General features: G+C 42.3%; 1 protein-coding gene across 10 annotated transcripts in view; it reads left to right on the top strand.

The window, feature by feature from the left end:
• ARVCF (ARVCF delta catenin family member) overlaps window positions 1-18,006 on the top strand; it is a 258,529-nt gene that overhangs the window by 156,455 nt on the left and 84,068 nt on the right. For 9 of the 10 annotated variants that reach the window (XM_069871075.1, XM_069871076.1, XM_069871071.1 and 6 more), the window contains one exon: window positions 11,956-12,114. In XM_069871075.1, coding sequence (XP_069727176.1) covers window positions 11,956-12,114 — 159 coding nt within the window. Of the gene's footprint in view, window positions 1-3,899; window positions 3,939-11,955; window positions 12,115-18,006 lie in introns of all 10 variants that reach the window. The other variant, XM_069871078.1, reaches the window with a different exon arrangement.

Genomic DNA, 18,006 nt, shown 5'->3' with positions numbered 1-18,006 from the left:
TTATTTGAACTTCACAGAAGTAGTGAAGTGCCTCTTCGCTGCCTGTTTGCTGCGTGTATTTACCTGGCTTTTGCTGTCAGCTTTTTTTTTGGAGCTTTTCTAAAGCATGATTGCACGGGACAATTTGGCCTTCTCTTGCAGATAAAATGGGTTGTGAATCTGACTGTTCTCCTGTATTATAAATGACTCATAGGATGAATGGAGGTAGTAGGGCTGTGCTGTACAAAGAGGTGTATTTCCCAGTAGTAGCCTCGCCTTGTGCTGTCCCCAGTGTACCTTGTGATGTGGGTCAGAGACAGTGGAGACCTCCCTGTTTAAATGTCTCATCTTCTAAAGACAAGTCAGTATCTGGGTTAGAGAAGGACTTCCTTCAGCAGCTTGTCAAAAAGTTTGAGATTTTTTAAATTAATTGAGAAGAAAGCATCTTTTATTAATGTTTGCATATCTATGGTCATGTATAAATCAGTGTGATAGAACAGCTGCCGCATGCCCCGTTTCCCTTTCTCAAGAAGAACTCTGAGTACACCTATAAATAGTGAATAGGAAATAAATAAGAAATCATTTGGTTATTTCAGAACATGATTCAGTGTTCCAGGCAGTGCTGTGCAGTAGTCAGTCACTACTGAGTTGTTCAGTTGCTTTTCACTTTTTAGTGAAGTACCCTGTCTTTAATTAGCACAAATTATACTTAGTGTCTTCATGGGTGTAGTCGAATATTACCCATCAAAATGTCACCAAACACTTGCGTAACCTTTTCTACTTAGCACTTACAGCCTATACCCTTAGCAGGGAAAATTATTAATCCCTAATGAATGCAACTGAAATGATACATGAAGTCAGCAGAAATCTTTCTACCCAGGGAGCTGGCAGGCTGTGTTTATAAGCCAGCAAACTGCAGCGCTTTCAAAATAATAATATGGATCCAAAAGCACAATGAATTATGTCTACAAGGTTTACAAAGCTAGGATTAAGAATAGCTGTAACGTCTGCAGCTGAGGGCACACAACAGCACATTATCCAGTATGTTTTCTGGGTTTCCAAACACATTTTAGATATGCTAAGAGCTTATTGTTGTATACTGGATGGCTTTTGTTGGATGGTTTTGTGTTTGTTGCTGGCAGTGGGCTTGCCACTACGAAATATGTATTGATGGAGTCTGTCCAACTGTCTGAAGGAAGGTGGGTGGGTTTATTGCTTGGTTCTTTCTGGTGAGGTGGAGGAAAAACATAACTTGATTGGAACTCTGAGAAAGACAGCTGTGTGTATAGAGGATACAAAGACTGCTAATGCTTCACAGAAATCTTTATTCCTGTGTTGTACTTGTAAGAATAAGTAGGATCCAGGTAATTTCTGCCAAAATTTTAGTAGCGGAGGTGGGTATTAATGGAAGTTGTTCTTTTTGTATAAAGGAGAGAAAACAAGGCTGGTTACCTGGATGCCTTATCTTCTGCCTGAAAAGATGAAAATGGCCTATCCTGCCCAATTCTAAATAGCAGGGAGGCGAACACTGGAGGCTGGTTTGCATGAAAGCGCGGTAGTTGATGCTACCAGTATGCACGCAGGGAATTAGGTGCTTTGAAGAGTCCTGGCTGGGATATGAGCAAGCTGGCTAGAGGTTTACTAACACACTGTATCCTGTTTGCCGCCTCAGCTTGGCAGGGCTCCTCTGGAACAATTTGAGATTCCCTTTCCTGGCGAAACACCGTATCAAGGAGTGGGAGTGAAACACAGCTGCCCTGTGCCTGGGTTGGAACCGCGGTCTTGCAGCTTTGTCTTGCCCACTGTGGGGAAGTACAGCATTTGGAGAGTGAATCTAGCTTTTCAACTGATGCCTGCTAGTACCAAGCCCTTAATTTCATCCTGTATGATCTCTTGTTGTTATCTGTGTGTGTTTAATTGAGAAATGGCTCTCTGAAAAGTCTTCTGAGAACCCATTCGAGGGTTACTTCAATTGCTGGCTCGGGTCTGCACCTTCTCTTAATCTTTATCATATTTGAATTCCATTGTGAAGTGTCAAACAAAAGCACATCAGAAATAATAATTAAAAAGATACTACGTAAATAATTGAGTAGTTGGCAGATGTGATTGAATTTTACAACTCAAAGGTTTTAATCCCAAAGGTTTTAATCCCTCCTACTGTACACACAGTACTAGTAGGAGTGGTCATAGAAAAGATGCGTATTTCCAGCAGGCGTATGGAACACTTCGTCACAGGTGATGTGAAATGAAAAAAAGCCTAATGCTTTTAACTAAGAAATTGAGAGCTGTTTTACTAGTGAGGATATCTATTTATCTGTGGACAAGTAGCTACAAAAAATGCGTGTTTTGTCAGCCCTCAGGTTCCTGACATTGGGACTGGTTAAACCTTTTGTGAGGCTGAAAGGTTCTCTAACTTTCCATTACACCTTTAGGCACTTAAACTGTAATCAGATCACCCCTTGACCTTGTCTTTTGAGATGAACAGCTTGGGCCTTAGGGCTGGATGAGAGCCCCTCCAGATCCTTCTCTTTGGCTGTTCTGCTAGCCGTGCTCCGAGCCCACTGCAGTGTGTCCACGTCCTTCCCCAGCTGCAAACAGGAGAGCTGAACTGGTTGTCCTATGTGGAAGCCAAATAGAGATGATGAAACATTCTTAACATTTTCCCTAATATCCAAGTGTTCTCTTTCATCCTTTTTTCCCCTCCTCTTTCCACTGTTTATTGCTATTTTAATGTTGCCTTAGAAAGCCTACCTGCTGTCTTTCCAGTCCGTGTGAGGTCTGTGCACAGACAAGCAGCAGTTGTAAGCTCAGTCTTACAAAATACACAGAGAATGTGTGAAATAAATGGACTACTGGAAAAAAAAGCCATTGGTGAACTCTCTTGGGTAGCTGAAATAACACAGTGACTGCATGGCGCTTGGGAAAACTGTCTTTCTGCTGGAATCTCTTCCATTTGGAAGATTTACAGCAGATGGAGCAACCTCTGGCTTTGTTGGCCTGCTTGTCTCTTGGTGTTCAAATGGGCTTGGAGTCATCCAGAGACCCCCCGCACGGTTTCGTCCCTGCTGCCACATTCTTGCACTCCGGGGTTACGCAGCGTGGCGAGCCCGACCTGTTAGGGGCTCCTCACACGTTCCCTGTGATGTTGTGTTTGGCTGTGCCTTTTGGCGTGGGCTGGAAGGGAAGGGAGCGAGGGGCAGGGGGAAGAAGTAGAATGTGATTTAGGGTGGGTGATCCCTGAGGAGCTATTTGGGCTGAAACGGTCCTGCTGTCTCAGTGCCAAGCAAACCTGCTTTGGTGCTTGCTAGTGGGGGACATTGGCAAGCACGTTCCTTGTGAGGCGGGTGATTAGATTTATTGTCAATCGCTTTGTATTCCCTAGAATGACAAATAATTTATTTAAGGAACTGCTTTCTTGGAATGCAGCCTTAAAAATTCATCAGTGATCTGTTTGTTCTGTCTCCCTCAAGATTATAAAAGCTTTTTTCTTTTTTTTTTCCTTTCTTTTTTTTTTTGTGTTGTGGCTGTGTGCTTTGTCACAAGTGTTTTTTATTGCGTACTCCAGATCTGCAGGCAAGCTTGTGGGTGGCTGAGGAGATTAGTTAAATTTACCACTGATCTGATACGGCTGTTAGGGACATCCAAATCATGTTCCAGTGTTGGTCATAATTCAGAGAATGCGGAGATGGTTTACATCTGTCTTAATGTTGAAAAACAATTCTCAAAGGTAGTTTTGTAGCAGTGCAAGTAGGCGTACATGCCTTTTTTTAGCTTCAAACTGACAGGCTGGGTCTGGCAGATTTTGTTTTAATGCAGTGAGGATGTGTTGAAGTGGCTGGGATAGTCTGGGACGCACAGACTGCGTAAAGAAACTCTCTGCTGTACTCTGCCAAACTGGTGGTTCTTTTATTTTGTTTTAGATGAAGGACCTAACTTGTACTTCTGACTCCTATGTGCATGTCCATTTGTGGACTTGATATCTGTAATACATGCATCAGTTTAATGACCCAAACTTTGTGAGGCCAAGCAGAAATGAAAGCTGAATGCCTGTCTCACAGAAAGGAATGTACAAATGAGTCGTCCCAGACCAGCCTTAATGCCAGCATTGTAGAGGCAGCAGGTGGAAATGAAGGAAAAAGCTTGCTGGAAAATTGTAGTCCGTAATGTAACCTCATCCCTTTTAAATCTCCTTAATTTAGCCTTGGTTACTTCATCTGAAAGACTTGGAGAGGAAGCAAGTTGGATCTGTTCTGGGTTTGGTCAGAGATTAGGCATGCGGATTTGCATTGTGTTTGTCTTTGGAAAGTAGTTTGGCAAATCACAGTGAACTCTGTACAAATCTTGGTAAGAAACAGTTGTTTCCTGCTTGCTCAATATGGTTTCCTGGTGGGCTGACTGTCCAGATAAACCCTTGCCATGCTGTTGACAGCAAAGAGAAATGGGGCGAACCCTGACACTGCCTGTACTGGGTGTTTGGTTGGTTGTTTTTTTTCCCCTTTGTCAGGGTCATATTAAAAATAATGGTTTATGCTTCTGTTTTACTATTTAATCTCATTGAACCAGTGGGGGAGAAAAAGAGCTTATGACTAAGGGGCTGAATGATGAAGTGTTATACCTTCACCCAGTTCTGGGTTCAACCATAGACTTTTCATGGAAGTTCTGTGTCCTGTATTCACCCCCTACCTTTAATGCTTCCTTTAAGTGCTTGGTGTCATTTCATTTCTCTGCCGAATGCAAGAGCTGGATGTGTCTAAGGAGATGATTTAGTCTGTGTGAGATGTGAACTGTTCTTTCAAGTTCCTATTCTTCTTTTTGACTGAAGAGGAAGAATTATGTTTTTGTGCATTCAGACACATTGCTGTACTGCCTCAAGATAGGTGCTGTGAATTTGAGCCTGTTCTACATGCATTCCCTGCCTGCAAGTTCCCTGTCCCCCCTTTTCCCTCCTAGGAGCTCTCTAGGTCCACAAATTGCTTTGGGACATTGCAGCAGTGCTGCCAGTTTGCAGTGCCCAAGCTACTGGTGGGCATGCGTGGTTTGCTGAGCATTACCTTAAGCATAGTGGGACGTATTAACACATAGGTTTTAAGTATATATGATCACATCTGTTGCAGTTGACTGAGATGTAATGTCTTGACATCTTTGGTTAACACCCAGTCAACCTGAAAAGAAAGGCAATGCAGTACAGAGCCCTGAGAGACGTCGTGCTTGTCAAAGTGACAAATTGCCCTTTCTGATTCAAAGGACCAGCTTGCATGGCAAAGCTAAGTAGCTACTGGAGAAAGGGGAGGAGAGCATGCGAAAAATACCCTATTCATTTAGGCCTTCCTCTGTATTTTTTGTTGTTGCTCTGAGTTGAAGTTCTTTGTTTTCCTTCGTATGAAACAACTTAACAGCTGGTTGAGAGCAGGAAAGCCTCTGGGATTTTGCCTCTCCCACTTCTCGTTCTTATAAACTGTTTACAATCTCCTTCAGTTTTCTAGCTTTGTATGGAAAAGTTCAGTGGGTCAGCTTTCCCTTTAGCTTCATCCATCATTCCAGTCAATTAGAAATAGTTGAGGGCCAATTGCCCGGTCTTCCATTAACTGAGACACTTCAGATTGTTTAAAACAGCATAAAAGCCCTTTGTTGACCGTTGGGCAGGCACTGTAGGTTTCCCTGTTGATGGGCAGTTACCGCGTGGCTGAACAGAACCTCAGTGTGTCTTGCACTACTTGAGGGATGCACATTTCTTCTGGCCTTGTCTGGGGTTTGATTCTTTCCCCTTCACCTCCGCCTCTGGCTTTCCCCAAGAGGTGCGATGCCTTCACATGGTGAATTACCATGCTTGCTCGCAAGAAAAGCTGCTCTTTGTGGCTTTAAAAAACTTTTGTAGTGGAGGTTTTTTTTTCAGTTGGTGAAATGTTCCTTTTTAACCTTGGTGCTTTAAATGCTTTTGGCGTTATTTGTTAGTTGCCTGTCGTGTGTGATTCTAAAGGACAAAGGAAATGTGTAAGTGTTCAGGAAACAGTTAGTGCATTGTGGTGTGTGGCTGAGTTCATTCTGGTACCCCATGCCAGGACAGCCTGCTTTCAGTTAGGACTGACGTTTTCCTTCTGTTCTGAACTGACCAGCCTTAGGGTAAAGCTTGTGTGAGAGCTCGAACAGAGAGCTTGAAGCTTGGCAGAGGTCAATGTGTTTGTTTTCATGTTGAAGTGAGCCGAGTTCATTGTGTGTATGCGGATACATATTTATAAACCCCACATTTTGTTTCACACAGCACTTGGAGAGCTGTAGACTTTCTAAATGGTGATCAGTTTATCTGCAGCAAAGTAGACTTAATGCATTCCCATCACAAAATCATTGTCTATCTTGCAGACTCTCCTTCCAGCGTCACACACTGGCTGGGTTTTGGTATTGGCTGGTTCTTGTGCTTTCCATTTTGCCTCATTGTGTCACTGTTTCATCCTAGCAGCATTTCTCTGTTTGTGAAGAGGTTGGATAGGTGGGAGTGAGCATCTCTGTTTGATGCTAAAGACGTGGACCTTGCTGTGTTTTTTCATAGAATCACCAGATTGGAAGAGACCCACTGGATCATCGAGTCCAACCATTCCCATCAATCACTAAACCATGTCCCTCAGCACCTCATCCACCCATGCCTTAAACACCTCCAGGGAAGGTATCCCAACCACCTCCCTGGGCAGCCTGTTTTGAACTGGATGAATGTAGCGTGTGGCCATCCTGGCAAATAAGGGCTCCGTGTCCTTTTGGAAGGTGCCCTACCTTGTAGTAGTGCAGGCTCAGTGATGTGCATGTGCTGCTGAGCTTGGATTCCACCTGTTGCACTACAGAGGTGCACACAAAGCTCTCTGGAGATATCTCAGGACAGAGAGCACAGCAGGGATCATCAGGCTGTGATAGAAGAAAGGTGTCTCTGGCAAGGCGGGAGGATGTGATACTAATCAAATTTGAGAGTCCTCAGTTGCTGGGGAGCTAGGTCTTTTACTGGAGCAAAATCTGCCACAAATACAATGAGTTCAGCAGGCTCTGCTAGCGATTTCCTTTTGATGTCTTATTAGGATACCAATCTGATGCAGATCTCCAGATAGACTCTTTGGATTGATGTGTTCCTGCAGACTTGCCTTTTTTGTCTTCCTCTCTCCTCCCCATGCCGTTAGCAAATAATGGCTTGTGGAGATGAGTGAGCTGGAAGTGCAGCTGGAAGGAGACCAGTGGGACACAACATAAGCCTGAGACTTGGCTCTGACAGAACCGATGTTTGCCTGCTTTGTGCTTAAAAATAACCTCATACTTCTCAGAGATTGAAGCTTTTAATAAGTAATTTAAACAAAGAGTAGGAGGAGGAGAAAGAATCCACATTTAATTCAATTAGCATTGTTGTCCAATGCCATTAATTATGCCCAGGCTTGTAATGTGTTTCACTGGGGTTGATACACTTGAGCCTTTTCTGTGCTGGGGTCGGCTGAGGACAAGTGTGTCCACTGGTGTCAAATCCAGCCTTTGTGCTTTGCAAAATCTTTCAAATTTGGTATCTGACATTAGCCTAGAGTCAGCAGTGGGCTGAATAGCCTGCATTGCAATCTGCTGAACAAAGGGTATCTCTGGGAGAGCGATGATTCGGTGTATGTGTTTTCAGTGGTTTTGAAGAGGGACCGTTTTAGTGGAAGTAATAATCTCCTGCAATTTTATATTATTTGCAGACTGTTTTAAATTGTTTCACAGACAGACAATAAAGAACTTTGTTTACTGTTTTAAAGTAGGATGTCTGATCCTCCTGAGGGAGGTTATTCTTTTATTAAAAAAGATATAAAATAGCTGCTTTGATGGAAATGCAACTCTAGGAATTGAAATGGTGATGATTATGGAAGCTGTAGTATTCTAATGCAAAATAAGCCCTAGGAGATATGTGCCCTAAATGGTAAATCACTCTGTTTTTTAACAAAACAAGAATTACTGTTATTTTATGATTCTTGCTTATTTTACAAGGTCTTTAGCTGTTTCATCTGCACTTAACTTTTACAGGCTGGGCATAAATTGATTCTTGTTTTGCTTTTTAAATAACTTGGCTTTTTAAAAGCTTACTGGAGATGCAAGCACCGATCAACAGTTTGGGATTCATTTGGTACTCAGAAAAGCAGGGAGAAAAGCCTTGACTGCTGACTCCCTATGCAATAACGGGATTGGACTCTGTTCTCATAACTTGGTGTTGGTTTGTAATCATCTTAGAAGGAAACAGAGATTATTATTCGAGTGGGATCTCTTGGGTAATGCTTAGCAGTTCTGGAGGTGGATATCACCTTGCAATGTGTGTGTTTAGTGTAAGAAAACTCTTGCCGTTTTAGAGGAACTGTGGGGTTGAGGCTCAAGCCCTGCCATCCAGAGGATGCCCCTCAGCACCGCATTCGTGAGGGAGCTGCTGACCCTTGGTGCTCCCAAACAGAGTTACTGCGGTTCGGCTGTTGTGCCTCAAGGGTTTCAAAGGGAGATATCCTTGGAGGGATCAGGGAGCCAACCTGCAGGAAATCTCAGAGATCCTGACAGTCTCCATTGACTGGAAAGAAGCTGTCTTTAGGTCTCCCTAGATATGTTCAGCTGATGACAGTGGTTGTGGGGGAATGGCAGATCCCTCTTGTGGTGGGGAACGCCCTCTTGTTTGACAATATGGGGGAGGATCACAGGGTCTTGGCCAGTGTGGTAGGAAAAGGAGGAATAGCTTGCTTGCTTTTGCTTTGAAGTCCCCAGCAAGATAAATGAAGGGATGTGGGTTGTTTTAAGAGGGTTTTCCTACCTGTGGCAGGCAGGGAACTACTAGTGGTAGTATTAATTAGGGGTGTTGTGTTCCAGCTCTGTCAGACAACTTGTGTTTTGCTTTGAAATGTTTGGAATCTGAGGTGTTGAGATGCATTTAGCAAAAGAGTGCCCTAAATACTGGCTTAGAAGCTGAGCACACAGGAAGGTGGTTGAAAGGGGTAATGTGTCCTAGTTTCTGCAATTTGTGTTGACCTAAAAACTTTAATGATGGAAACTAAAAAGAGACAACAAAATCTTTGCATCTGTTCAATGTTAATGTTAGTTCATGACAACTCCACGTTAGCAATGTGGAGAAAGTACTGGTTTGGGGAATCAAAGAGCCACCTCCCTGAGGTAATTCAGGAAGAGGAGCAAGGTGGATGATGTGTTATCCTCTTTGCTCACTGCTCGTGTGCTGACCTCAGCAGCTCCCCATTATAAGGAGGACACAAAAAGATGTCATCTGGTTAGTTGTCTGTGTTGGGAAGTCTACCTGGAACTTTGCAAATGAGCCTTAGCACAGTCTCTTGCCAACAGTAGTTTTCTCTTGTAGGAATGCAGATCGGTACCTTATCTCCCCAAATCTTCATTTTAGAAGCAGCCAGAGGATGAAAACTAGCACTGTGCTCATTTAAAGTCAATATGCTCTAGTTTGCAATTTGCTCATGTTTAAGTGCCTGGCTTTAAAGGTTTCTTTGCCTGCAGGCAGTCTGAATACAAAGGGAGACTTTATTTCTCTTCATAAAGAAAAAGTTTTGCAAAAGCTCGGAGTAAAATATTTCTCTTCACCTCTATCTCCCTGGGTTTGTTATCACAAAGCAGAGTTTGTCTCTGAAGAATGTAGAGGGGAACAAAGAGATCTAAATTTGTGCAGTCACCTCGATGCAACAAGAAATGAGGATGATATGAGATGTGTGTATGCACATACATGTGTGAGAAGTGAGAGGGTCCCACCTTGAAGCAGTTTGGATATTTGATGTCTTGGAGATGATGAGGAGGCTTTGCAGGGACAAGGTGTAACGCAAAAAGTGTCTGTGTAGCTGATTTCTTTGCTCTTGGCAAAGCTGGGGTTGCACAAAGACAAGTACCAGTTGTGCGTCTGCTGTAAATTCTTCTGTTTACAGGGAAGTTTTACTGTAGGGTGGGGAGAAGGGAGTTGTGGCTAGAATGTAGTATCTTCAAGAAAAATGTGAAAGCATTAATGGACTCGTCCCAGGAGGTGGTTTCCCTTCTGAAGCTGTGAGCAGACATGCAATCTGGCATGTGAACCCTGCCATAAAGGATGCAGTGTGTATTGTAACTTATTGGCCATAATGATGAAATACTGCAGATGGGGAGGTGTGGTTTTCCGTAGAGTTTTAGAAGTCTTATTCTCATTGATTTGATTCTAGAGTTATTGAGTAGTTTCAGTAGAAATGGCAGTAGTGGTGACTGATAGGAATGGTTGGACTCAATGATCCGGTGAGTCTTTTCCAATCTGGTGATTCTATGATTCTGCATCACCTCTGGTGGTCCAGTGGATTATCTGTGCCGGCTGACCAGGTTGCATGACTGAGATGATTGCCTGAGGCTTCTTGTCATGATCTGAAAATGAGGGCAGCTTCTTTACTCAAGTCAAAGTTCCCGAATGTCAGAATATAGCTGTAAATAAAGGAAACTGAATGTGGACATCTTGGCTTGTTTCAAATCAAATTACACCTGATGCAAGGATTAAATCATGCTTTTCCCTGTGGAGCTTAATGAGACCTCCGTGGCCTGTTCATGCTCAGCAGTGTAAAGTCACTCGGAAGGATCCTGTCCTTCGGGGCTTGCACGTGGCCCTGTGAAGGGGGCAATCCAAAGTCTGTCAGTGGGATAACGTGTCATTTTTCATGTTGCAAAATAAAACGTTGCAGCTCTGTGGTGATGAAGCTGCTCGCAGGTAGAAACTATTTAAACCTTTATGTAATTAAACTTGGCACCTGTATGGCAACAACTTCATCCTAAACATTTTGTTTTCCCCAGATGTGAAGGGTCTTCTGAATGTACTGAATTTGCCCACAGTGTCTTCTTTAGGGCAAGTGTGTTAACTGCAGTTTAGGGCCCTGTGTCATTCTGTTTTTTTTTTCTTTTACGTGAGAAAAAATTGTGTCTCTGTGTGTATATTCCTTAATAAAGGATGTTCTTTGTGTGCCTGCTTGACACGATGTGCAAATAAGAGCCCTGCTTTGGCTTTGAGGCCTGTGTAGCCTGATACCTTCAGGGCACATAATGAAATGAACAGTCTGTCACTTCATTTTATGTGGTTGAGGATTTATAATGCTGGGGAAAAGTCTTATTTCCCAGTATGTGAGCTGGTTCTTTATTGGCCACTTGCTGTGAAGCTTCTGAAATACATTCATCTGCCAAAGGGGAGCTTCTCTGATTTCTGTGCTGAGACGCACAATTGCACAAGAGAAAGGGAAGTTCAGACGTTGGTGCTGGAGAGAAGCAGAAGCGTTCTCTTTGGGCCCTGTCTCTGCAAGAACCAGCCTTTGATCCACTTTCTTTCTGTTTAGTGCTTCTTTATGGTCTGTGTCTGTTATAAATTTTAAATAAGCTTATGGGCAGTTAGATCTTACGGGCTGAGCAGAGGGAAGGTGTCAGAAGGGTGGCATTGCACATGATTCAGCTGTTAATCTCTAGCTATCTTCGTTTTTTAATTATTGCTTTGGACAGTTTGAGAAAAGCGTCAGTTGAATAGTAGATTGTGATGTTTTATAGCTTTCTGTAGACTGCAACTAGGTGTATTTTTTCAAATGGAAATAAACTTTAATGGTGTGTAAGATTAACTGCTCCAAAAGTCCTGTTCACCGTGGGACAGAATGAATGATTTTGCAGACAAATTCCACTCCTATACTGGGCATTAAAGAGAAAGCTTAAAGCAGGTATAAATATGAAGTAGTAGTCTGCTAGTCTGTAGTAGGTTGCTTATAAACATGAAGTCCCTGGTAAATGGTTCACGTGACTCCCATTTACTGAGCTGAGCTCAGCCTGTCCAGCAGCGTTGCAGCAGATGTTAAGATCCTTTCTCCAAATCTCTACCTGTAACTTATTGGGTAAAATGTGATTTATTTTTTTTTCTATTGAGAAAACCGTTATCAGTACAGTAGTTTTATTGTGATGATAGGAGTGTGAAGTTAACTTTCTTTTCACCTGCTTCTTTAGGAACAAAGCCCCAGTAACCAGACATCAATAGCAATGATGCAAGAGCCTCAAGAAATGGTGGAAGAGACAGTTACTGTGGAGGAAGACCCAGGCACCCCCACTTCCCATGTGTCTATTGTCACTTCTGAAGATGGAACCACAAGGAGAACTGAAACCAAGGTGAGAGGTTAATAACCACTGAGGAAAATGGCAAAATAGCACCACACCACAAAATGAGAATAGCAGGGAGTTTCATGGGTTATGTCAGTCATGCTGTTGTGATCCTCAATGATTTTGCGTGTTCTGTTTCCCAGCAAAGCTGAGTTAAGGGCTTTTTCAGTTTGGCTTCTGTGTCCAGTTTGTTCTCTATCAGCTGTGCTGATATGGCTTTTTGGGGGGGTGTTGAACTGAGCAGTACGTGTTATCCAGGTTAACCAAACAAAAACACTAGAACCACTTCCTAGACTTTTTGTTCTTTTAAGTTTAACTTAATTTTGCTGAAACAATTCACAGCATTGCTTTGCAAACACATACGGTGGTACAAGAGTTACATGAGTTGGTAGGGCTTGGAGTAAATTACTTCTGCAGCAGAGGACAGTGTGCTTGGAAATACCCTATTAAGTAACATTGCAGCATTTAAATTCTGTAACAACCTTGTGGAAGGGATTTTCCTCCTGGTGTATGGGGAAAGCTTGGTGTTCTCAAGCAACCCATATCTCAGAATCTGCTGGCTGGCACATGTTGCCTGTGTTCCTGTCGTCTTGGTGTCTTTTTGTTCCCTTTTTAAGACTGTTCTGCAGTCTGTTGAGAAGGTGCTGTGTATTCATGGGTGCCTCGTGTGCTTTTGCGTACCACTGGAACAGTAATGCACCCTGACATTTGGGTCTGGGAGATTGAGCCTCTTTGTTAGGTTTTGTTCTTGTGAAAGATTAAGGGCAATTCCCTTTATAAAAACTTCTGAACAGCCTTGATTTAAAAAAGGACTGTCCAGGTGCTTTCTGTGTAAAAATGAGTTGAATGGAGGTCACTGAAGAAATCAGTGTTTGCTTTTACTGGTGTTCCAGAATTGCAGTTCTCTAAGATACCTGTTCAGGGCATCAGATCCTCAGGTTGGAGTAAAGAAACATTTCCTGAGGTCACTGGGCCTGCACACATTGCTCTAAGCTCAGTATCTGGTTTAATATTTGTTGTGGTTAGTTAGAAGATAAATATAACTGGCCTATTTTCTCATCATTGGAAGGAGAGGAAGGTCTTAAAAGTTAGACAACCACCCACCCCCCTACTTTGAGCTTTTCTCATGTACTTAATCTGCAACTTATTTGAAAGAAATGCTGTCTTCTTTCTAATGGCAGCAACAACAAGTGTTATTTATGGGAAAGAAGTGATGAAATGCAGTGGTGACCGATACGTTTTTGTATGCGGTACTAGTAGTGCATAGTTTTAGGAGACTAAGTGCAGCTCTGTGAGTGAATGAAATGATAGCTACGACTGTAAAAATAGAGAAGAGGCCATGCGGTGGGCCCTAGATAACGGGACCGTGTGAAATGGTTTGTCTGAAATGGTCATGCCACTGATAAAGCTGCGAGTTTGTCATGGCGTGAAAGGTGTGATTTTTCTCCATGTGAGGTATATCTGTTTTTTTTCCATCTTCCCTCAGAAAAGGACGGTGGCAGCTCTAAAATAGCCATTGTATCTGCATATGGGAAAAGAACACTGGAAAAACAGCAACCCTAGAGCTACTGTTCGATTTCAAAGAGCAAGGCTTTCTCCTGTCACAGCAGCTCATTCCAGGCACTGGAGCGTGTCCAGACTGGGGGTGGGGTGCATCACTGTCTTCTCTGCACTGATGTTGTTTCAAATAATGCCCTTTGCTTCAGGGTAGATACTGTCTGCAGGAGTTTCCTAGTGTTTCACTGCTGAAACAATTAAAAAAAGTCTTAAAAAAATAATAGTAAAAAAAAAAAGAAGTCATAATCCAGTTGCTGAAATGTCACAACACAAATAGAGTTAGCTTGTCCCAAACTGTCAGGATAGGTGCTGTGGGTTGGCTGAAGCAGTGTTTGTCTCTGGAAGCCTTTTGACTTGTTGTTCCTGTGATAATGTAGCATAGATTTAATGGCTCCTAGATATCAATCTGAGGTCAGGATTTATTTATTTTTCTTCTATTTTAATCACAGTGGTCCTTAAATTGTGTTTTGTTTTTATAGAGAATGTGAGAATGAACTGTTGTCACGAGGATTTAGTGGCATCAGTTAAGTGTCCTGGAGTTAATTGGCTTCGACTTACTATCACTTCTAATAGGTGTCATCATGGTGCTTTTATAGGTCATACTATTATATGCGAGAGCCTTACAGAGAAAATTAAGTTTCCTGGTATTTTTGTGCAGGGGCATATCTCCAGTCTTGCTGCTCAGAGTAGAATGGTGAAAAAAAGACATTTCTCTGGGATGAGAGACACAAATGCACATCTGGGTATGCTCTGTGCAGCAGCAAGGATCTTCACTGGGCCCAGGAACTGCTGTTCTGTGTCTCTGCCTCTTCCCTCACAGATTTAGAAAAAAGAAAACACAAACCCATAAAAGCCAAACTCCATCAATCCTGCATTGCCTTAGTGTGCATGTCCTTCTTATCCTTATACAGGAGGAACATTGCCTAAGGTGGGAATCCTTGTATCTATTTTCAGTAATATCTTATCTGCTGCTTAATGAGGGCACTGTCATTAAATGTCAGAGGGGTGGGTTGGTTCTTGGTTGTTCTTTTTGACTTTGTGTGATCAGTTAAGTCAAGGAGGTTAGCGCAACATACCAGTAAAGGGGTTTATGCTCTACATTGCTGTGCTCGCTCTAGGCTTCTTCAAGGAAGCACTCAGAACTGATCTTTACCTCTGTAACTAGAGGACAGGCTGGACAGTGCCAGTCACAGTCTTCATCATATTGGTCTTGCAAAGATCCTTCCTCTGACAGAGTAAACAACATGTTGTGCTTTTTAAGAGCCAAAGAGACCAGAGATGTTTTCCAAATGTATGCTTTCTTTGCTTGGTAGTTTATTTGGCGATTAGTCATCATCATGCCATTTAATATGCGTTCTTGGATTCTTCAGAAGGAAATTGTCATTTATTTTCTCCAAATTGTATGAATCTTTAGCTTGCTGGAGAGTGATGCATCTAAAATTCCTCCTCGTGAAATGAAGCATAGCAAAAGCTGTAAACGTGAATGTTCCTGTATGCTGCTGTTCCTTTATTCCCCATTCCCCTGCTGTTTCAAAGCCATAATTTATAGAGGTTATTCTCTTCAATGGTGTATTAAGTAAATAGCCTTAACATGGAAGCACTGACAGTTTTCCTGTGCTTTTCCCTGCATGTCTGTAGGTGCCTGTAGCAGTGAAACAGGAAGCAGGCATAATAGAATTTAATATTTGACATATTTTAAATAGAGAACATCTGCCTTTTCAAAATGAGATATCTCCGAGTAATTTTCCCCAAACTGTTATTCTCCTAGTACTATGCTAAGTCCCTACATAACATTCACTGCACAGAAGATGTAGCAGATAATACATCATTTCAACTTTATAATCTCTCTGCAAGCCAAATACCTGTCATACTAAACCAGTGAAAGTCACCTTGGGGATAGACTCCTGCTCCTCGCTGTCAGCTGGAATGCTGCCACGTGTCAAAGGGAGCCTGTTCGCAAGTGGCTCGAGAGAACTCAGTAAAGCAAATTAACACAAGCACACACACATCTAATGTTTGCTTTTTTTCTTTTCTTGGGCACCTTTTACTTTTGAAATGCTAAAAGATTGGAGATATTTAGGTCACTTTGTATTGAAAATGAAGTTTTATGTTAAGCTGTGAAATCAACCTGTGTACAGAGTTGTTTAATTTATAGTCCATCTGTCTGTCCATTTGCCTTGTGCTATCTCGTGCTTAGCCACGCCAGATTTTTCCCAGCAGTGATGAACTGTGCTCCAGCTTCCCAGCACCAGCAGTAGGAAAGTGCTTGGTGCCTGGGACTCCAAGATAGGGTTCCACAGAAGGTTCAAGGGAGTTAGGTGATAGAGTAGGAATGTATTTTAGCCAGACTTGAGGGCCCTTTTAAAATGTGAAGTGTTAAGCTTAGAATTGAAGGGCAGAAATTTGAGCTGTTGTTCTGAAAACCTGTGGGGTGAGTTCTAACACAGCATTTAATAGAAAGGTAATAGCTTCAGCCTGCTTAGGCTGATTAATTTTTACAGCCTGTAGTTCAAAAATAAGCCTTCTGAATCCTCATACATTCCTTGTCATCTGGTTTTTGTTTTATGACATACATTTCAACAAAATTTTAACCCTGCCAGCTTTTATAATGTACTCAATTTAAAATGAAAAAACAGCCTCCATAATAAAATCAAAATTATAGGTACTGTGTTAAGATGACTGCATTTGACTGTGACAGTCTTACTTCAGCCCAAATCTCAGTGCTGTCTTTCCTTCTCTGGTGCCAGAGCACGATGCACTTTGAGGGATCTACTCTTAAATCCCTCTTACTCTTAGTAAGTCCAGTTGTTCCCAGAGAAATGGTGGATGTCCCATCCCTGGAGGTGTTCAAAGCCAGGTTAGATGGGGCTTTGAGTAACCTCATCCAGTGGCAGGTGTCTGTGCCTGAGGCAGGAGGATTGGAACTGGATAGCCTTTGCGATCCCTTCCAACAGTTCCCTTCCGAACTGTTCTATGGTATTTTCATGCTTGTTCTCCCATCTTTCAAGAGAAGTAAAAGCATGAAGAACAGAAACCTACAGAAGCTGCTCCAAAGGCATGACTGTTTCTTTTGTGTTCCACTGGCAAATGCATTTCCAGAAGTAGAATTAGTGAAAACATTATAAGAGATCCTGCAGGGTTGTTATTTGACCTAATAATTGCTCTATCTGGGGAGATCCTTGGTAAGGTCAGTAAGCATGAAATGTGCTTATATTCTGGGGTGGGTGGATGAGCAATGGAAGCAGGCACGTGCAGTCCCATAAGATTTTGGTTGCAGAGGGCCTGATTAAGTTGATAATGTGAAAGAAACTTTCTCTTTTTCTGTTGTGGTTGAAACCTTAATAATAGTTTACAGGGAATAAAGAATTGCAGCTATTTTTTTAAGCCTACTCAGCCAAGCTCTTCTTAGGGAGGTAACCTGAAGCTTTTGTCTGTTTTAGGAGCACTGAAACAACTGAGCACCTTAGATTTGTAATCAGGCTAAAAAACCTCTTTAAAGAGCTTTTCTTTAGAGATGTAAAGTAAACAGAGGAAGTCAAATTGCACTTTCTCCAAGTAACTTGTATCTCTAAATTTTCATTGGAGCGTATCTGTAGTGAGGAGTTCATACCAATAAATCTTGCTCCGATTGGGTGCATCTGGAGGATCGGGTGTCTCGGATAAGGCAGTTTGCTGGGGCTCCCGTTTGGAATAGCTTTGTTCTCTCTGGCTGATGCATCTGTGTTTCGGAAACCACAAAAATGTTGGAAGAGAAGATTACTGTGCTGTCAGCTGCTCAAGACTGCCTGTATTCTTTTAAGAAATATAAATGAAATGTTCCCTTGAGCTGGATTTCCCAAAATAAAGACATTCAGTTTGTTGGGTTGTTTGTTGGTTGTTTGGGTTTTTGGGTGTTTTTCTTGCTTGGAAACCTTATAAATGGACCTTCCTCTGTGTGCTGGTTAATTGCCTCCAAAAAGCTTCCCTTTATTGTCCTTTAGGCAACAGAGTCTGTTTATCACATGATAAATCTTCTATCTCAATGCGTCCCCTGACAAATGAGGCATGAGTGCAAATACTCCCCCTCTCTCAAACTATAAAAAGACTTGGCTTGATTGCCCCACCATAACACCTTTAGCATTACTGAATGCTTTTATGCTATGAGAAACGTGTACTTTAATGCTTGAGTGAAATGTTCCCTTTTATGTGTCTGACAAGGGGGGTTTGATTGTCCTGATTCTTTCCACTTGTTAATAGGGACTGCATTCAGAAGTTGATAGAGGTGAAGCCATGCTAACATGTGAACTTGTTCTTACATGTGCTGGCTGACGTCTTTCTGACTGGCCTCAGCCATTGGAATCTTGT

The sequence above is a fragment of the Phaenicophaeus curvirostris genome, chromosome 17 (assembly GCF_032191515.1).
Source record: "Phaenicophaeus curvirostris isolate KB17595 chromosome 17, BPBGC_Pcur_1.0, whole genome shotgun sequence".
NCBI classification, from domain to species: Eukaryota; Metazoa; Chordata; class Aves; order Cuculiformes; family Cuculidae; genus Phaenicophaeus; species Phaenicophaeus curvirostris.
Note: the sequence above shows the minus strand (reverse complement) of the source record. Positions and strands in the feature narration are given on the sequence as shown.